This window comes from Littorina saxatilis, linkage group LG17 (genome assembly GCF_037325665.1).
Source record: "Littorina saxatilis isolate snail1 linkage group LG17, US_GU_Lsax_2.0, whole genome shotgun sequence".
Taxonomy (NCBI): Eukaryota; Metazoa; Mollusca; class Gastropoda; order Littorinimorpha; family Littorinidae; genus Littorina; species Littorina saxatilis.
Window position 1 is genome coordinate 20713569 of NC_090261.1, and position 23004 is coordinate 20736572.

A 23004-nucleotide genomic window follows, 5' to 3' on the forward strand; every position below is an offset into this window, starting at 1 on the left:
GGCGAGGGCCTTCTGGACATGTGGTGACTGTTCGCCCTTTGCTGTCAGTCCTGGTACATCTGTTCTGACTTCATGAAAGCTCTTGCGTGGGGCCCAGACGTCTGAGACGAGTGTCTCACAGCAGCTGGGGTCAGCTTCCAGAGCTTCAGCATACTCCGTTTGGAGGTCCTTGACCTGATGTTTGAGGCTCTTTCGTTTCAGCCTGTTCTTGGTGCCCTTGTTGAGGTTTTAGTGAAGTGGGTGAGTGGTCAGTCTCTTCATCTTCTCTCCCTGGAGGACAGCTTTGTACTCTCGTCTGTCCTCGAGTGGTTCCAGGTCTGCTGTTTTCTCCATTTCTTGGATGGGTGTACTTTTCATGGCACCGAGGATGATCCTTAGCCTCATGTTCTGGACTTTGTCCAGCTTTCCTTTGTTGGTTTTGGAGGCAGTGGTCCATTTTGAGGAGGCGTATTCCATGACCGGTCTGACAGCGCCTGTGTAGACCTGTTTCAGAATGCCAGAGTTTGCGCCCCACTGGGTTCCTGCCAATTTCTTCATGAGCGAGAGCTTCTTCATTGCTCTTCCTTCTGTCGCTTCAATTTGCGGCTTCCACGTCAGACGTGTGTCCAGGGTGACTCCCAGAAACGTTGGCGTGTCGACCTGTGGGACTGCTGGGTCTTTCAGTTTCAGCAGGACCTTTTCCTTGAAGGTGGAGAGTGAGAAGAGAGTGCTGACCGACTTGGTAGTGTTCAGCTGTAATGCCCAGTGTTCTGACCAGCTGGACACGCTATTGATGGTGTTCTGGATACGGTGTGTTGCTGTGGAAGTGTGTTCTTCTGCACACCAGACTGCAAAGTCATCCGCATGCAGGGTGTTCGAGACATGTCTTGGCACCGTTGTTGTGATGTCATTTATGTAGACGAGGAAAAGGGTAGGGGAGATCACTCCGCCTTGTGGGACACCCTCTCTCAGCTTCACGAGGTTGCTGGTCGTCCCGTCTACCATCACTCTTGCTGTTCTGTTGAAGAGGAAATCACTCAGCCACTTGAACATCTTGCCACGGACGCCCGCATGCAAAAGCTTCAGTAGCAGCCCTTTTTTCCAGACTGTGTCGAAGGCCCGGGACAGATCAAAGAACACTGCCAGGACCTTCTTTTTCTCTTGGAAGGCATCTTCAATCTCCTGCGTCAAGAGGGCAAGCTGGTCTTCGGTGCTGCGATGTTGCCGGTAGCCTGTTTGGGTGGGTGCAAGGAAAGATCTGGACTCAAGAAGCGACAGCAGTCTCTTGTTCACGATCCTTTCCAGAAGCTTTCCAACGAAACTGAGTAGGCTGATGGGTCGATAGCTGGATGGGTCACGCTTATCCTTTCCTTTCTTCGAGATGGGTCTTATAAGGGCGACTTTCCAACTCGTAGGCACAGTGCCTGTCGACCAGCTCTGGTTGTAGATGGACAGAAGGAATCGCTTTGCACCAGGGCCGAGGTGCTTCAACATGTCATTGGAGATGCCATCAGGGCCTGGGGCCTTCTTCTGCTTCAGCTTTCTCAGTGCTTCTTCCAGCTCACGGAGGATCAGACGTTCGTTCATGCATGGGTCCAAATCAGTACTTGCTGTGTTGTGAAGTGCAGCTCGAGTCTGGCTTCGATCTACAGAGTTGTACATAGTAATACATTACACAAATATTTGAAACGTTCGTTAAGGATAGTTTCCCAGTCCTCCTCTTAAGTTTCAGATTCCCATCATCGTAAGACCCTGCTAAATCTGCCCATGAGACGCGGAAACGTATTTGAATACCCCGGTTTCTCTTTTAAGACCTATGAATGTCTAACTGACATGTCTTGGGAGGTTATTAATGGGTGGGTTGGGGAGGGAGAGGGGGGGGGGGCAGTGGGGGCAGTACTCTCTGGCCACTAAAACTTGAATGTTATCATCACTCTTAGGCTTTTTTCTTTGTTGCAGACTGCCCTGATGCCTCGCTAACCTCCGACTTCATGCTATACATTGAGGCGGGCATCAGTGGCTACAACGAGGAGGTCATATTGGGCGTGTCAGAAGACGAGTGCAAGAACGCCTGCGTTCAAAGCACTTCTTTCACCTGTCAAAACGTGGATTTGTATCTCGACGGGGTGGAATGCTACCTGCAGATTGTCACGGCCCGAACAAGCTTCACCACAGAGAACTCTGTCGGATGGAAGTTTTGGCAGCGGAATTGTCAGTGAGGGTCAGTCAACTAGTCCACGCCATGATGGATTTTTAGTGACGTCAGATGTCATGTGACTACTACTGATTTTAGTTTAATGAAAGATGACTTATACATACCTCTGTGGTCATTGAACGCCGAGCTCAAAGTAAACTGTAAGTGAGAATCGTCAGTCGACCCTATGATGCGTTTGGTTGACGTCAGACGTCACGTGACTGCACACAGAAGTCACATGGGCTGTGGTGCACGAGAAAGTTACCACCACAATGGGAGCCTGCCGCTATGGCAATCCGAATGGTGCAAAAGTCCCTTTTAGCTCTTGATGTCTAAATAACACATTATTTAGCTAAATAACGCGTTATTTAGCTAAACAATGCTTTATTTAGCTATATCATGCATTATTTAGCTAAATAATGCATTGTTTAAATTAAACAATGCATTATTTACAGATACAGAAAAAAGAGAGCCCAGAGCACTAAATAATGCATTGTTTAGCATAAATAAGAGATTGTGTTTGTAAATAACTCATTATTTATAAATAATTACGCGTTTTCTCTAAACAATATATTATATGTAAATAAAGTGTTATTTAAATAAATAAAATATTATTTAGATAAATAAAATATTATTTATCTAAATAAAATATTATTTAGATAAATAAAATATTATATGTAAATAAAATATTATTTATCTAAATAAAATATTATTTATCTAAATAAAATATTATTTAGATAAATAATTTATTATTTAGATAAATAATTTATTATTTAGATAAATAATTTATTATTTACTGTTTTTGCCTTGAAATAGTATTATTACACTAAATAATGCTTTATATAGCTATATAATAGGTTTCCGCTATATAATTCATGATTTGGTAAATAATACATTATATACCGTAAATAAAATATTATATACCGTAAACAATTCATTGTTTAGCGCATCGCGAAGCCGTTTTTTCTCTTGTTGTTTTTTTCCACGTGTTTCCGTGGATCCACGAGAGCTCTGTTGATTCTCAAACTGACCAATCAGACAACTAGCATCTGTACACTAATTAAAGTCCCATTGTTGAGTGTGACGAAAACTCGTGGTGACGATTTTAAAACATGTTGGGTCACGCATGGTCCAATCTTACATGGTCCAATCTTACATGGTCCAACCTTACATGGTCCAACCTTACATGGTCCAACCTTACATGGTCCAATCTTACATGGTCCAACCTTACATGGTCCAACCTTACATGGTCCAATCTTACATGGTCCAATCTTACATGGTCCAACCTTACATGGTTCAACCTTACATGGTCCAATCTTACATGGTCCAATCTTACATGGTCCAACCTTACATGGTCCAACCTTACATGGTCCAACCTTACATGGTCCAACCTTGCATGGTCCAATCTTACATGGTCCAACCTTACATGGTCCAACCTTACATGGTCCAATCTTACATGGTCCAACCTTACATGGTCCAACCTTGCATGGTCCAATCTTACATGGTCCAATAATATATATGGACCATGTAAGATTGGACCATGTAAGGTTGGACCATGTAAGATTGGACCATGTAAGGTTGGACCATGCACGATTGGACCATGTAAGGTTGGACCATGTAAGATTGGACCATGCAAGGTTGGACCATGTAAGGTTGGACCATGTAAGATTGGACCATGCAGGGTTGGACCATGCAAGGTTGGACCATGTAAGATTGGACCATGCAAGATTGGACCATGTAAGATTGGACCATGTAAGGTTGAACCATGTAAGGTTGGACCATGTAAGATTGGACCATGTAAGATTGGACCATGTAAGGTTGGACCATGTAAGGTTGGACCATGTAAGATTGGACCATGTAAGGTTGGACCATGTAAGGTTGGACCATGTAAGGTTGGACCATGCAAGGTTGGACCATGTAAGATTGGACCATGTAAGGTTGGACCATGTAAGGTTGGACCATGCAAGGTTGGACCATGTAAGGTTGGACCATGCAAGATTGGACCATGCAAGATTGGACCATGTAAGATTGGACCATGTAAGGTTGGACCATGTAAGGTTGGACCATGTAAGATTGGACCATGTAAGGTTGGACCATGTAAGGTTGGACCATGTAAGGTTGGACCATGTAAGATTGGACCATGTAAGATTGGACCATGCAAGGTTGGACCATGTAAGGTTGGACCATGTAAGATTGGACCATGTAAGGTTGGACCATGTAAGGTTGGACCATGTAAGGTTGGACCATGTAAGATTGGACCATGTAAGATTGGACCATGCAAGGTTGGACCATGCAAGGTTGGACCATGTAAGATTGGACCATGCAAGATTGGACCATGTAAGATTGGACCATGTAAGGTTGGACCATGTAAGGTTGGACCATGTAAGGTTGGACCATGTAAGATTGGACCATGCAAGGTTGGACCATGCAAGATTGGACCATGCAAGATTGGACCATGTAAGATTGGACCATGTAAGGTTGGACCATGTAAGGTTGGACCATGTAAGGTTGGACCATGTAAGATTGGACCATGCAAGGTTGGACCATGTAAGATTGGACCATGCAAGATTGGACCATGTAAGATTGGACCATGTAAGGTTGAACCATGTAAGGTTGGACCATGTAAGATTGGACCATGTAAGATTGGACCATGTAAGGTTGGACCATGTAAGGTTGGACCATGTAAGATTGGACCATGTAAAGTTGGACCATGCAAGATTGGACCATGCAAGATTGGACCATGTAAGGTTGGACCATGTAAGGTTGGACCATGTAAGATTGGACCATGTAAGGTTGGACCATGTAAGGTTGGACCATGTAAGGTTGGACCATGTAAGATTGGACCATGTAAGATTGGACCATGTAAGGTTGGACCATGTAAGATTGGACCATGTAAGGTTGGACCATGTAAGGTTGGACCATGTAAGATTGGACCATGTAAGATTGGACCATGTAAGATTGGACCATGTAAGGTTGGACCATGTAAGGTTGGACCATGTAAGGTTGGACCATGTAAGATTGGACCATGTAAGATTGGACCATGCAAGGTTGGACCATGCAAGGTTGGACCATGTAAGATTGGACCATGCAAGATTGGACCATGTAAGATTGGACCATGTAAGGTTGAACCATGTAAGGTTGGACCATGTAAGATGGGACCATGTAAGATTGGACCATGTAAGGTTGGACCATGTAAGGTTGGACCATGTAAGATTGGACCATGTAAGATTGGACCATGCGTGACCCAACATGTTTTAAAATCGTCACCACGAGTTTTCGTCACACTCAACAATGGGACTTTAATTAGTGTACAGATGCTAGTTGTCTGATTGGTCAGTTTGAGAATCAACAGAGCTCTCGTGGATCCACGGAAACACGTGGAAAAAAACAACAAGAGAAAAAACGGCTTCGCGATGCGCTAAACAATGAATTGTTTACGGTATATAATATTTTATTTACGGTATATAATGTATTATTTACCAAATCATGAATTATATAGCGGAAACCTATTATTTTGCTATATAAAGCATTATTTAGTGTAATAATACTATTTCAAGGCAAAAACAGTAAATAATAAATTATTTATCTAAATAATAAATTATTTATCTAAATAATAAATTATTTATCTAAATAATAAATTATTTATCTAAATAATATTTTATTTAGATAAATAATATTTTATTTAGATAAATAATATTTTATTTACATATAATATTTTATTTATCTAAATAATATTTTATTTAGATAAATAATATTTTATTTATCTAAATAATATTTTATTTATTTAAATAACACTTTATTTACATATAATATATTGTTTAGAGAAAACGCGTAATTATTTATAAATAATGAGTTATTTACAAACACAATCTCTTATTTATGCTAAACAATGCATTATTTAGTGCTCTGGGCTCTCTTTTTTCTGTATCTGTAAATAATACATTGTTTAATTTAAACAATGCATTAGTTAGCTAAATAATGCATGATATAGCTAAATAAAGCATTGTTTAGCTAAATAACGCGTTATTTAGCTAAATAATGTGTTATTTAGACATCAAGAGCTAAAAGGGACTTTTGCACCATTCGGATTGCCATATGCCGCGGGGTCGGATTGACTGAAACTGAAGTGTGTGTGTGATTTGAACCTACCCGGTTCTGCGTCCACCCGTTGAGGTTGTTGTTTTGGGGGTTTTAATGTCCCTTCAGCAGATGCTAGCTGCTATTCGAGACCGTTGAGGTGGTAAGCTTCTCATCATGATATTAGATAAGAGTCATTCTCCAAACCTGGTGAACAAAAGCGAGAATATGACCCAAAAACAAAAAATTATCATTTTTAGTTGAATTAATTATAAGAAAGTGCCTTGTTATCAGAATAATAGTTCGCAAAAAAACCAAAATCAGCAAGAAATAGTTTTAACTGCTTGATGATTTATGTGACAACGTAGCGCACGTAACAAAAACAAAAAACTTTTTTCACATAAGAAGCAAATTACAAATTAGTTGGATTTAGCACTAAAAGTATTCATAACAACCAAAAGAATGATGTAATGTAAAAATTAATGTACAGTTGATTTTTTCTTTTGTCTTTATCGGGGACATTTATTATAATTTAAGTTTCGTGTGTTACATGTGACAACTTTGTAACGACCTTGAAGTTGATGATGCAAAATCTGAAGATGATGAATATTTTTGGCAATCAGACATTCAGTTCATTTATCAAAAAGAGAAATTGCATACATTTATATTGTTTTTAATATGATTGACATTTTTCCAGCAAAAAACGTAGTTTAATGAAATAAAAATAAAAATAGGGAAAAATAAAATTTAACTTGCTATTTCAGATTGCTTTGACTGTATGCGTTCGCCTTACACTTAATTGCAATCAGCTTAATGATTATGTTTTTATTATTCATGTTATTACATGTAGCTTTATACTTGTCACTGATGCGCACAACACGGTGTCACTGGAATCTAAACTTAGCAAAAACAAAAACATTATTGCGACACATTTTGAATCCAAATTATAGGAAAAGTTCCCGTTTACAACGGTCACGTGACCGCCGCTCAACTCATAACTCATAACTCATAACATTTTATTGATCCAACAAAGGAAATTAAATTGGTCATCAGCACATATAGGTCATTAATTAATAATTATAAAAGAATAAGAGAAGAAAATTCATAAAACCCATGATAACAAAAAAAATATCTAAAGTAATATATGTACAACTACAATACCCTTTTTACTTGCACACATGACACACCGACACACCAACACACATGCATACATACCTACATACATACCTACATACATACATACATACATACATACATACATACATACCCTCAAAATCGACCAGACAAAAACGGACGGGATCAATTCAAATTCGACAAAAAAATCACAATGGGCAAAACTTTGCAACTTTTACATACGGGAAGACAGTCTATCAGTTATCTACCCAGAATATGTTGTTTTGCTTAGCTATCTTGCGTATTTAGTGTGCTATGCTATTCGTACTGATGCAGATGTCTATCGCATGAGCGGTCCAAAACGGGAGTTTTTGCGTCAATTTTGAGGGCTATATTTTAGCGATGACTGGGTGGATAGCTTTGAAACTTTCTGAACATTTGGTACAACTAGTAGACGTACTTCAATAACAAGTTTGGATTGTTATAATGTATGTGTTTGTTCAGATGTTGCGCAATGTCCCGGAAAAAGTGTTTAAACCCATTATAGGATTGTTCACTTGTGTCCAAAAAATTCATGACTTCGCATTTCCACATACAAATGATGGATACAGGTACTGCAGAAGTTTCATTTGCGTTGATTATTGGTGTAAATTACCAGTCATGAAAACACATGCTGTTTCGCACTGACATCTATTATCGCTGCATGCTTCTCAAACCATACTGCGGTCACGCTTGGTTGGGCATAACTGTGGCACAATAATCATCCTAACAATATCAAGCGTGTTTACAGGTCTAGCAAATTTGCAGCCATGCTTATACGAAAATGAAATTCGGAAGTGTTTGTATTAATCATTTTGTACCTGCCCGTACAGGGCCTCTTTTTTAAATCGGGTTTTGAACTCTCTTTTTTTGTATTCAGTTGTACTGTTTAAGTGATTTATGACAGGTGGACAAGTTTGTTGTTCAGTGTTGCGTGAAACGTCCCTTACTTTCGTTTTTTGTGTGGTTTTTTTTTTTGGTCTCAGCTTTGCGAGTTCAGCCTTGATCAAGCAGTCTCGTGTAGTTGTTTGTTTGTTTAGTGTTTGACGGAGAACGTGTTTTTGCGTGTGCTTTGCAGTTTCTTATTTTTATATGGTGAGCTATTATTCAGTTTTGTGAGTTCGGAGGGGTTGATGTTAGTCAGTTTTGGGTGTTGAGATTTGTCGTCCTATGTCCTTCCATTGAGAGAGTTGTGTTGTGATGGTGTTGTGTGAACCTGGAAAACGGTAGGGGAAAGTTATTTTTGTGTGTATAAGAAATCTTGTATTAACTGATGATGTTGTGTATGCTTACTTTTCCTTCCCTTTTTCTCTTGTGTTTGTCTGTCTGACTTTGTCTTCTTTTATTGGTTTGTCTGTCTCTCTCTCCGTCTGTCGGTCTGTTCGTTTCTCTCTCTCTCTCTCTCTCTCTCTCTCTCTCTCTCTCTCTCTCTCTCTCTCTCTCTCTCTCTCTCTCTCTCTCTCTCTCTCTCTCTTTGTTTCCTTGTTTACTTCTACTTCTCTCCGTCTCCGCTCTTTCTCGCCTTCTTTCTCATTCTCTGTGTCTCTTTCATGTTTCTCTCTCTTCTTTTCTCTTTTCATTCGCTCTACCCTTTTTTCTCTTCAGTTTATAAGCAAGAAATATGTGTTAAATATGTGTTTAAGTTAATAGTTGAAATTCTGTAAGGGCTTAAATGTGTTTTTTGTTTGCCCACAGTTTTCACATAGCTCTCTCTCTCTCTCTACCGTCACCAAATTAAAAGGAACTAGACCAACAATGAGTCTGTGTGTCGGTGAGAGTGTGAACGTTACCAGCATACACCAAACAATGAGGCTTCCATACAACAACACAAGCGGATCAGAAGCAGTCACACATTTGTTTGTCGTGCATTTTTTTTTAACACAAGTGAACAATGACGAGTTTAAAAACTTGTTTCCGGATCATTGCATAACAACAGAACGATTACCTGTAACAATCAAACATTGTTATCGAAGTATATCTGGTATGTAGGCAAAGAATTTTAAAAGTTTCTAAGCAATCCACCCAGGCATAATTGTTGAAATACATTGCGCTTGTCATGATACCCCTTAAAATTGACGCAACAACTCCCGTTTAGGACCGCTCATGCGATCGACACCTGCATCAGTATGAATAGCATAACACACGAAACACGCAAGCTAGCTAAACAAATCAACATGTTCAAAGTAGATAATTGATTTGACTGTTCTTCCGTGTGTAAAAATGGCAAAGTTATGCCTATTGTGAACTTTTGTCGATTTTTAATTGTTCCCGTTACGTGCGCGTCACTTGTGACACACAACACTATTGAAGACTTCAAATGCTTCTAAATTGTTTTCTCGTTTGAATAAATGCATGTTCTGCATTTCTATGTCGCACTTATCAACATGATAGCAAGAGAATTTTTGATTGTACAGAAAAAAGCTTGGCGACAGAGGTCAAAGGGAAGTAACTCATCATTTGGATAGGATAACTTTGTAAATTGTACGCATTCTGACTGGGAAACAATTGATGTTCTGGCAAAAGGGAAGTAGCTCATCATTTGGATAGTATAACTTTGTAAATTGTACGCATTCGGACGTGTGAAAAAGAAGATACGATTCGAGTGTGAGTGTGTATATTTATCAATCCTAGACTGATTTGTTCTGTAGGATTGGAGAGTTTATGCTGTAAGTTTTTAATTTAGGTTCAATAGCAAATAAATTGAAACGTAGAGGTCGCAGATTGGAATCCGGCCCAGGACGGACATGGGTCAACTGTTTGAGCAGACCCAGAGGCGGTACCCATGTCCCACCCCCGTGTCACCACGCGGCGGCGTATTGAACCCGTTATAGTCAACACTTGTTTAATAAGCAGACTCGGACGGACAAACAGAGAGACAAACAGACACACACACACACACACACACACATGCACACACACACATACACATACACACACATACACACTCACACACACACTCACATACACACACAGACACACACACACACACATACGCACACACACTCATACACGCACACTTATTATCAATCAAGTTCGCATTCAGATACACTCACCAACAAACAGACACACACAAACTAACAAGTAAACGCACACACAAACACACACACACACAAACAAACTATGCCATAAATTTACTATTATCGCATGCGAAGCCAGTTTAAATTGTTGCACAAGAAAATTGGGTGATTAAAATCAACAGGGGCCGAAGCTTTGTATTTATAAAAGAAGGGGAACGGGCACATGTTTTGTTTGGGTTACATGTGTGGCAAAGTATTTGAAACGCCGTATTACTGTATATACAGTGGTGTCTGTGTTGAAAGGGGAATACCATTTGGACAAGCCATGGGAGATGGATTATTGCACGCGGAGTATTTGACAGGCACATTTTATATGAAATAATAATGAAAGTGACAACAAAAGGTGTTTTTTTCAAGCGAGGTGTCCGCAATCTGCATGGAAGAGAGAACCTCTTCTACAGCGCTACCGGCACGGTTGGCCTAGTGGTAAGGCGTCTGCCCCGTGATCGGGAGGTCGTGGGTTCGAACCCCGGCGTCTGGAATTATGTGGTTAGTGCTAGGACTGGTTGGTCCGGTGTCAGAATAATGTGACTGGGTGAGACATGAAGCCTGTGCTGCGACTTCTGTCTTGTGTGTGGCGCACGTTATATGTCAAAGCAGCACCGCCCTGATATGGCCCTTCGCGGTCGGCTGGGCGTTAAGCAAACAAGCAAACAAACAAAATCTACAGCGCTCTTTTCTCCTATTTTGTTTTGTGTGTGTGTTTGTGTGTGTCTGTGTGTGTGTGTGTGTCTGTGTGTGTGTGTGTGTGTGTGTGTGTGTGTGTGTGTGTGTGTGTGTTCCTCTCGGCGAGAATTACCGCCAAATCTAGCGTCTAAGAAACGGAGGACTGGTTTAACAAGAGCTGTACAGTACAAAACATTGAAAGGAGAAAGGGCCAGCGACTGTGCTCCTCTGCCTGCTTCTGTGATTTAGGTCAGCACGCCCTTCGCTTTTAACGTGGAATTGCGTAGTATTACCGCACACACGTAGGCAGTCTCTGGTTATACGGTAAAGAACAAATCGGTTTGATATGCGCCTCCCCTACCTCTCTCCTTTTCTTTTGCACTCAGCACAAAATAGACTTTTTTGTTTAAATCTTCACGGATCTGTGCACTTAAAAGACCGTTTGGCCGATATATTTGTGATTGAAACGTATTTGTGTCAATAACCAACGTTCCAATAACCAACCTTTCTTGTTTTTTGATTCTGAATTTTTGAACGTTGGCAGTCTCTTTGTTTTTGGATTTATTTCTTCACGGATCTGTCAATCCACTTCCCGATGGAGTGTAACATTCCAAATAAAAGCGCAAACCTACTTTGCACACAAAAGATTTTCTTGATTTTGAGCTTGTTTTCTATTCAAACACTACTGTATATTTTTTGGATTCCGGAGATGATAAAGAACACCTCGCAATCATTTTTAAATCTGTTATATGTGGGTTTAATTTAGTTAAATGAAAACTTAAATGAACAAACTAAATAATTTAATTTCAAGCTTCCGAACTGAAAAACAATCCCATAGTTCGGACTGATTGAAAGAATATTTGACCAACAATTTTGATTTAAAAGTGAGAGCGTGAAACACGCTAAAAACCGGATATGACGTCATCAAAGACATTTACATAAAACAACCAGCTATAGGGATATCGCCTGGAAGAATTTGAATGTAAAGTGTTATGAAGATCTGTCGAGTCATTCTGATCAGTCATCGCTCAACGGCTATCGCCAGTTATCTCTTTGACCGGACGCTAAAGTCCTACGCAAATCTATCAAACCAAGAATACAGAGTTATGTTGTTCTCGAGCAACTATGATGTTCGCGAGACGAAAATGATTGCAGATTGGCCGACTTCGACAGTGATCTCCGTTCTGTTCTTCACAGTTATGATAAAGACATCGTTCTAAGGTCAAAACAAGTCGAAATTGTGGGACTGCTGCCGGAAGGAGACCGTAATAATTATATGGTTGCATCACTGTCAAAAAATCGTCTGCTCCAGCGAGCACTGAAACCAAACGGTTGATTATCACGTGACACTTTTGCCATATTTAGAGTTGTTTGCACAGTAAATACAGCCGCGAAAAATAGCTCGCTTGAAACTGTCTTACATATATATCAATTCCTTTGAAATTTAAAAATTACACAACACCATGAAAAATCATTATCGACGATCGCGAATCTGCTTATATCCATAACACATTACGAAAAGATCTAAATATGTAAAAAAAAAAAATTTAAAAAAAATCGATTTCTTACCCACAGAAAGAAAACCAAGGCATCCTGTCAGGGAGAGAATGAGCCGAACTCATTTTGACCTGAGGTCAGGATGCTGTCATGTTTCTGAGAATCGCTCCACACACACATACGCACACAGCAGGCACATCATACACACCGTCACACACACGCACACACACACATGCACACACACACACACATACACCCACACCCACACACACACATGCACACACACACACACATGCACACACACACACACATACACCCACACACACACACACACACTGACACCAGCCTATCGGAAAACGTTTAGTCAAAACTTGACTAAATGCAGACTGCAAGGCGATGTTTGTGTGATATTGATGGATTCTGTACCAGGCCGTTCAAAGAAAGCTGTCGAGCACAGCCCACGACGAATGAATCGAGTTGTACGATTTGTTTTGTAAAAAGTGTATCACCCACACATCCGCACGGACGCGTGCACATAATTATCGGGTACAGAAACGCAGATTGGGGAAGGACCCCTAATATGGATCGAATCCTGATGTGGAGCACCTCCTGTTCTGATTAAATAACGATGCACAGCGTTTTGCCGAAATCGCGTAAAGGCTTCTAAAATTTGCCCATTTTGCGAAATTGTTTTAAAGTTCTCAAATGCCTGGGATATCATCACACTTAGACAACTAGATAATCGAATGAATAGATATTGCAATAATCGATACGTTATGGCAAGTTATTGCAGAAAGTGTAGTTTTCGTGCATTTCCGGAGTTATGCTCGACACAGACCAACAAAGACCATACAAAACATAGTAGGGAGGTAAAGCAATGTGAATGCAATGTTCTGGTGACACAAAAAGTAACAGACTAGCTGTCGCTTTTGCGAAATCAAATGGACACATTTTAGAAGCCTTTCCGCATTTTCGGCAAAACGCTGCCGATTTCACGTAATGGCCGGGCAGCGTTTTGCTGATTACGCGAAATGGGCAAAAATGTTGCCGATTCCGCGAATTCGGCAATTTCGTGAACTCGGCACGACATATATGTATGTGAGAGAGAGAGAGAGAGAGAGAGAGAGAGAGAGAGAGAGAGAGAGAGAGAGAGAGAGAGAGAGAGAGAGAGAGAGAGAGAGAGAGAGAGAGAGAGAGATTGATTGTCCTTCGCTGGGGGTATGCAGTCCCGTGGCATTGCACTTCTACTTAATTGATTGTGTGAAATCTGAGGACCTTCAGTTAGCATTAACAATGACATCAACATTTCTTTATTCATTCTGCAGATTGATAGATTGTGGGAAATTCGAGGGGATAAAAACCCCTTTGGATGCAGTTGTAATAACAAACAATTTTGTTATTGATCCTGAAGATTGATTGATTATTAGAATTTCAGGAGAAAAAGCACTTCACAGTTGATTGAAAATTAATAACAAAAACATGTTTTTATGGATTCTGCAGACCTCAACAAAAACACATCGCTCCTATGACGTACGCATCATTCCACGTAGGCCTACTTGTGCAGCTGAGGACGTACTTTGGTCTCAGTTGATCAATTCAACCTCTCATTGGAGGAACAAATTTGCAAGGCTGTGGTTGAACGCAGAGAGAACACGTTGCAGAAAGAAAGACATTGACACGAGTCACTGTTTCACGTTTGAGTTTTGAACAGCACATATATTTCTGTAGAACAAGTGAAAAAAGACAATATTGCAGCAGTTAAGTTTTCTTGTTTTAAGTTAAAACGGTGCCGATTTTTCAATAGAAACACCGGTACAGAAAACATACAAGAACAAAATATATAAAAGCGATTCGGCGTTACTGTCTATTAAACTTGCACTGGTTCATAACTTCAGCACGTGGAATTCAATATACACCGAAAAGAACAACTTGGAAAGGATTTTCTGTTTCTGTCTGCTTCTGAATCGGCATATATTCTTGTCTGGAACCATTGAAATACGATACACACACAAAAAACCCACCTTGAAACGACTCAGTTTATCTGTCTGATTCTGAAACAGCGTAGAGTCTTCATTGGAACCAGTGAAACACAATACACACAAGAACAACTTCGAAAGACATAAAAGAACAACACTGAAGTTATTTTGTATTTCTGTTCGATTTGTTGACGGCACAGAGTTTTACCTGAACCACCAACAAAAAGGAGAACAAATTTGAATTACATTTAAAAAAAAAAATTAAGTATTATATTAAAGCGATTGAGTATTTTTGTTTGGTTTCTGAAAATCAAAAATTCTGTCAGCTATGCGTTTCGCAACATCCTTGGCTGTGTTCTTTTTCATTTATTTGCAATTGATCAACGCTTGTGACAGTGACCTGTTCGCGCTTCAAACCAAAGGTACATCAGGTTTTGTATTCACACAATACTTACTGTTCAGTTCTGACCAGGGCTCTGCCGGCACGTGTGCCTTGAAGTGTTTTCGAACAGCGTCATGTCTGTCCTTCACCTTCACTGGGGTCAAAGAGCCGGGCAACTGTCGAGGTCACGACCAGATCATGGTGCACTCGGACGGGAAACTTCCTGCGGCTGCGGCAAGGTCGTTTGCTTTCCCATACAAAGGAGGTCAGTAAGCTTATATTTGTGTTGTGGCCATAATAACAACAACGATGCTAATACAGATGATGATGATAATGATGATGATGATGATGATGATGATGATGATGATGATGATGATGATGATGATGATGATGATGATGATGATGATGATGATGTGTGTGTGTGTGTGTGTGTTCCATACAAAGGAGGTCAGTAATCTTCTTGCTATTGTGTTCGACACTTGGGGAATTTCATTGGATAATTTTACCTCATTCCAGCCATAGGGCCCTCTTGCAACGAAAGTGTAGCAATATGGAATCTATCTATACTTTATATAAAAATGGATGTAAGTGTGTGTGTCTGTCTGTCTGTGGTCGCCATACCTCAGAGACGGGACAAGGCAAGGACGAGATATTATGCATGCACACTGCCTAGGAGCCGCAGATGTGCACCTGGGTTTTAGTTTCTCGATTCATTGTTTCCTTCCTCAGATTTTGACCCTCCCCATTGTTGAATACAGCCTATACAAACGAACGAACGAACTTTATTACTCAAGGATGGAGATTTTAGGCTCACGCCTAGTCTTACAATCTGTCCCTGCTAAACTAAGACATAACAAGTCGCGTAAGGCGAAAATACAATATTTAGTCAAGTAGCTGTCGAACTCACAGAATGAAACTGAACGCAACGCAACGCAGCAAGACCGTATACTCGTAGCATCGTCACTCCACCGCCCGTGGCAAAGGCAGTGCCCGTGGAATTGACAAGAAGAGCGGGATATTCGTTGCGCTGAGAAGGATAGCACGCTTTTCTGTACCTCTCTTCGTTTTAACTTTCTGAGCGTGTTTTTAATCCAAACATATCCTATCTATATATTTTTGGAATCAGGAACCGACAAGGAATAAGATGAAAGTGTTTTTAAATTGATTTCGAAAAAAAAAATTTGATAATAATGTTTATATATTTAATTTTCAGAGCTTGTTTTTAATCCGAATATAACATATTTATATGTTTTTGGAATCAGCAAATGATGGAGAATAAGATAAACGTAAATTTGGATCGTTTTATAAATTTTTTTTTTTTTTTTTTACAATTTTCAGATTTTTAATGACCAAAGTCATTAATTAATTTTTAAGCCACCAAGCTGAAATGCAATACCGAAGTCCGGGCTTCGTCGAAGATTACTTGACCAAAATTTCAACCAATTTGGTTGAAAAATGAGGGCGTGACAGTGCCGCCTCAACTTTCACGAAATGCCGGATATGACGTCATCAAAGACATTTATCAAAAAAATGAAAAAAACTTTCGGGGATTTCATACCCAGGAACTCTCATGTCAAATTTCATAAAGATCGGTCCAGTAGTTTAGTCTGAATCGCTCTACACACACACACACACGCACACACACACGCACACACACACACACGCACATACACCACGACCCTCGTTTCGATTCCCCCTCGATGTTAAAATATTTAGTCAAAACTTGACTAAATATAAAAATAGACAATAAAAGGACAATTGTCAATCGCAATCATACAGTATTACTAATTACAACATTACCTATACGAATACATAATCCATGATAGAACATTGAAATGTACATGTATGTCAATATAATACAAAGAAAAAGAAAAGTCGACTCGCACACACACGCGCGCCGCATGCCTGCAATCACGTTCGCACTCAATACAACACACACACATACACACACACTCACTCAAACACACACACACACACACACACACACACACACACACACACACACACACATAATGCGCGCGCGCACACACACACACACACACACACACACATAATGCGCACACACACACACAGACATATACGCACGCACACACATACACACGCACACACACACACACACACACACACACACACACACACACACACACACACACACGCACACACACACACACACACACAACAACAACCTGATCATCATCATCATGATCATCGTCGACATCATTATCATCATCAACAAAATATATAGAGGTTAGTGATAGCAATGCATTCTTGCTAGAAACAGCTTCAGAATGTAACTGTTCGTGACAACAGATATTTGCGAAGCTGCGCTTTGAAGTGTTTAATCGTGCTTGACCCCTTTATCTCACATGGTAGCGAATTCCAAATTGTTGAGCCCGAAAACGCTAAACTGGTTTTATATAAATCAATACGGGCGGGTAGCGGGGAAATTAATTTCTTTGAGCCATATCTGTCTGTTGCTTTCTGAAATAATGATCGCATGTACTGTGGGGTCTCGTTTATTTGAACCTTAAACATTAAAAGCGCCTTCTTAAATAATAACTGATCTTCAAGTTAAAAAACAAAGGAATACTGTACTCACCAATACAAGAACGAGACAAGACGGTACGAATTCGTACCGTCTTGTCTCGTTCTTGTATTGGTGAGTACAGTATTCCTTTGTTTTTTTAACTTTGTTCATCTTACCACAGTCACTCGTTGTTTAGATTTTGATCTTTAAGTGATAAAAAATTAAGGCTGCTAAGCTTTTCAGATCTGTTGATGTTTGCGGACCCGGCATGATAAGTTTAGCTGCGCGACGGTGAAGAGAATTTACTTTTTTTTAAGTGAACATCGCTACAACCATCCCAAAGTGTAGATGCATAATTCAGATGAGGTAAAATATGACCAAAATAAAACAACTTGAGTGCTGAGGTATCAGCGTAATGCTTTAATTTGGAGAGAAGGAACAAGCTTTTAGATAAGGTTTTGGTAACACGGTTGAGGTGGGACTGCCACTTTAATTCAGCGTCTATTGTGACCCCGAGAACACGATGGCTGGTTACTTGCTCAATGGGTGACTAATTTAAACTGAGATGAAGATTCAGAGGAGCGAGTTGGTGTTTTTGTCGTGTTGTGATCACCATGCATTTAGTTTTGCCTGGGTGTATAATCATTGAGTTTTGTTTACACCAATCAAATATGTTGTTCAAACTCGTTTGAAGAGAGGTTTCAATAGATTGTAAACTTTTACCGGACGTGTAAAGAGACGAGTCGTCTGCAAAAAGCCGGTCATTAATAACCGTCTTGTCCGATATATAGAGTTTCTTTGTTTGCTTAACACCCAGCCGACCACGAAGAGCCATATCAGGGCGGTGCTGCTTTGACATTTAACGTGCGCCACACACAAGACAGAAGTCGCAGCACAGGCTTCATGTCTCACCCAGTCACATTATTCTGACACCGGACCAACCAGTCCTAGCACTAACCCCATAATGCCAGACGCTAGATTGCCAATTTTAAAGTCTTAGGTATGACCCGGCCGGGGTTCGAACCCACGACCTCCCGATCACGGGGCGGACGCTTTACCACTAGGCCAACCGTGAAGGACGAAGTCTTATCCACTAGGCCCGTTATAATAATACAATTTCTGTCCTTCAACACAACCAAATCTCGGAACTCGAAAGAGCTAAGGGACGTTACACCTTTGCATTTGTGCGTGTTTACCTGGTCAGTCAAAACGGAGAAACGGACCACGCAAAAATGTTGTTTTTTGTTTTTGCTCGTCGTTTAAAGGTGAGAAACCACACACTTGATATCATGTTGAGTACAAATGCAGTGGATGTGCTGCAGCCGCGAGAAACAAAGACAGACAAGACAAGGCAAAGAATTGAGTTCAGGAAATCAGGTTGTATGAATGAATAAGACATACTGTAAACAAATAAATAAAAACATAAATCAAGTAATCAATCAATTAATTAATACATTCATCATTCAATACATAAATGAATAAAAAAAAGAACAAAAAGAAATAAGTAAAAGAGTGTTTAAAGAAATGAAACGCAATATTTTTCAAAAATGCACATAAGCAGTTGCGCTGGTGCGTGAGGACAATTCGTCTGCAATTGTCAGAAAACAACCGCACAGAACCAAATTATGTTTGCCTCATATCTCTTAATCCCATATCTTCGTCAGACTAGCAATGTAAATGCTATCGAGTATTCAGCGTAGCGATAGGTCCCGATATTTTGATTCGAACAAGTAGTTGTGGGCGTATCATACTTGTTCTGGTGAGAAAAAACCGGGCCTGTTATTCATTTTCACGAGTTTTCATTCATAACCAGCTGGGGAATGAATAACGCTGTTCCCCATGGCCATGCCACAAATCGAAATTTGAGCTTTCAGGCGAAACGTGGATTGTCAACGTAAAAACCCATCAGGCTGATTGTTTGATGTGTGGAACCATCGCGGCTTTGGATTCGTGTTTCAAAGGACAACGATTGTATTTGTAGTCATTCAATTCTCAAACACCCAACCAATGTTGATCATTACCGCGGCGCTTCATGGTCAATTTGCAACTTATCTCTGTAATCTCAAAATGCACAACGAAAAGTCATAAAACACTTGAAAGAACAGAAATATGCCAAAAAACTTACGGAACTCGCAAATATGATGGCAGCTCTGTACATTTTCAGACTGAAAGAAAAGCGACGAAGAAGCTAGGCCCTATCTTTGACGTCACATGTTATCTAGCTCGAACTACTGTGACGCGCTTTGAGCCCATAATTGCATTCTAAAAACTACGTGCGAAATAGGGATCCCGTCTGTTATTGTGCGTCCTTTTGCTCATCCAAAATAATGACAAAAACGATGTTTGGTGGCTTATTGAAAAGACCAGCATTTTTTGTCGGTCTTCGGCCTTGGTCGATAACGATGAAACCGAAGACGATATGCCCCTCTCGGACCAACAAAAAAGCTTGTCTGTCAACAAGCCACCAACCATCTTATGATAGTTGCCCTGTGGTCATAATGACGTCGTCGTTTGCCAAGGATATAAATAGTCATTATGTGCAGACCTGCTAGTGACTTACCCCCCTTTGTGTGTACACACATGCCGCAAATTCGCACGGAAAAGATCCTGTAATCCATGTCAGAGTTAATTGGGTTATAGAAACACGAAAATACCCAGCATGCTTCCCCCGAAATATAGAGTGCTGTGCCTTCTGCGCCGAGCGGTTGCATTTCAGGGCTCTCTCATTTTTTGTACTGTGCGCCTTGAGTCGCCTTGTGGTGAGATATGTGCGCGATATAAATTCTCGTATTAAATTAAATAAATTCTCGTATTAAATTATCTGCTATTGGTGACAACAGTGGGTTGTTCTCTTTCCAACTGATTAGTTATCAACTTGCATTACGATACCATTTAGAAATTCTTTGTTTGTGATCTATCTCATTCTTCTTCTATTTATCTATCTATTTATCTCTTACTGTTTCAGTGTGGCGGATGAAAAGCTGCATGAGCGTGGCGGACTGTGGGCCCGTCACTAACGTGATGTGCTTCAGAAACCTTTGTGTGTGCACTGCTGCCTTCCCCATCTACTCCGAGAGTCTCAACCAGTGCATCAGTGGTCAGTATTACACACATATGACGACGACGACGGTGACGACGACGACGATGATAATGATGATGATGATGATGATGATGATTAGTAATAATGATGATGTTATCGCAAGATGGGGATGATGATGATGAAGCTGATGCTGATGAAGATGATAATGATGGAACCCGCTGTTTGACATTCTCGCTTTGGGTAGCCGGATATTCTGGTGTTCAGTTTACGTACGTATTCGCACATAGAGACCACAAGGATCACAGCAAAAGTCTGAAAACTCAAATAGTGTGAACATATATGAAGTCGCAGACAGCGTTTGTCAAAACACTCACTCAGTCTGTCGGTCTGAAACTAAAAGATCGACAATGAAAACCAGAAAAACAAAAAGAGTCTCGGGAATACCTGAAAATCGACCCTCGGAAAAATATGCCAGCTATCCAGGACTCGGAGGTGTGTAACCTATATACAACTATCATCATCTCTCTCGTGCTTTTTCCTTTCTTGCAGACTGCCCTGATTCCTCCCTGAGCTCCAACTTCATGTTATACCTTGACGCGGGCATCGATTACAACAACTTGGGGGATTTAGAGAACACGACAGAAGACGAGTGCAAGGCCGCCTGCGTTCAAAGCACTTCTTTCACCTGTCGAAACGTGGAGTGGCAGGATTCCAACGGTCTTTGCCACCCGCAGAATGTGACGGCCCGAACAAGCTTCGACACCGAGAACTCTGCCGGATGGAAGTTTTGGCAGCGACATTGTCAGTGAGGATCCGTCACCTAGTCGACGCCATGATGGATTTGAGTGACGTCAGATGTCATGTGACTGCCACTGATCTTTTTTTATTTAAAAAAGTGAATAAATAATGGAAGTCAACTTTATATAACTCTGCGGTGACAGTTGATCGAAACATTGCATGTAGATTTATTTCTTTGTTGCAAGTCATGTATTCACAAGATGGGGTTTCTAACAAGAACAAGAATTAGACTGTGTTCACAGTCACGATATTATCACGAGCCTCTTTACTACTCAAGGTGAAGATGATTGTGGTGGTGGAGGAGGAGATGACGTCATGATTGCTCTGTTGTCCAGATACCCATTCATGTTTGTAGTTTCGTTTTGTTTCTTTCTTCAGTGAACATTCACTCATTAAAAACTTTATAAAACAAATAGTGCATAAGTTTTGCACCCCAACTAAAACAATCATTTCCGTATCATTTGATTCAAACTTTCTATGCCATGAAATGCAGTCAATTTGGCGGTCTGGCACACTTTTCAGATCATAGATTTCTTTTACAGGGGTCCAGTGACCGCTTTCTAAATAAGGGTACCCCCAAAATCGATCTGCCAGAATTCAGAATAGGCAGAACTTGCCAACTTTGACATACGAAAAGAAAGTCAAACTAAGTAACTATCCAGAACAGGTTGTTTTGTTTCGTTATCTTGCGTATTTCTTGTGTTATGCCATTCCTACTGATGCAGTTGTCGATCACATGAGCGGTCGAAAACAGTAGGTTTTTACGTCAATTTTGAGTTGTATGGTCAGTTTTATTGTGACAAAAAGCAATGTATTTCAGCAGTGACCCCCGGGCGGGGATGTAGCTCAGTCGGTAGCGCGCTGGATTTGTATCCAGTTGGCCGCTGTCAGCGTGAGTTCGTCCCCACGTTCGGCGAGAGATTTATTTCTCAGAGTCAACTTTGTGTGCAGACTCTCCTCGGTGTCCGAACACCCCCGTGTGTACACGCAAGCACAAGACCAAGTGGGCACGAAAAAGATCCTGTAATCCATGTCAGAGTTCGGTGGGTTATAGAAACACGAAAATACCCAGCATGCTTCCTCCGAAAACGGCGTATGGCTGCCTAAATGGCGGGGTAAAAAACGGTCATACACGTAAAATTCCACTCGTGCAAAAACACGAGTGTACGTGGGAGTTTCAGCCCACGAACGCAGAAGAAGAAGAAGAAGCAGTGACCTTGTGGATTGCTTCGAAACTTTTAGGATCTTAGGACTACATACGAGACGTACAGCAAGTAAAATTTTGTATCGTTACAGATATTTGTTCAGGTGTTCTACAAATTCCGGAAAAACATTTTTGGAATGCGTGAATGCAAGAATGGTTCAAGACTAATTGAGCGGGAATGGGGGTGCCAGACCGGTGCCGGTGCCTGGTAAGAACGGAGGTGTCAGAGTGAGAATAGTGGTGCCAGAGAGAGAGTGTAATGCCACCGTGAGAGTCACAATTAGAGAGGTGTTGTGAAAGTGAGATGATGGTGCCAGAATGAGGTGTGAGAGTGGGGGTACCAGAGTGAGATGATGGTGCCACAATGAGGTGTCAGAGTTGGGGTACCAGAGTGAGATGGTGGTGCCACAATGAGGTGTGAGAGTGGGGGTACCA

General features: G+C 40.7%; 1 protein-coding gene across 1 annotated transcript; it reads left to right on the forward strand.

The window, feature by feature from the left end:
- The first annotated feature begins 14215 nt into the window (after positions 1-14215).
- Positions 14216-22635, forward strand: LOC138953420 (uncharacterized). Its single transcript, XM_070325229.1, has 3 exons — positions 14216-15265; positions 20493-20624; positions 21117-22635. The coding sequence occupies exons 1-3, from the start codon at positions 14947-14949 to the stop codon at positions 21374-21376; spliced, it is 711 nt and encodes a 236-aa protein (XP_070181330.1). The 5' UTR covers positions 14216-14946; the 3' UTR covers positions 21377-22635.
- The last annotated feature ends 369 nt before the right edge of the window (positions 22636-23004 follow it).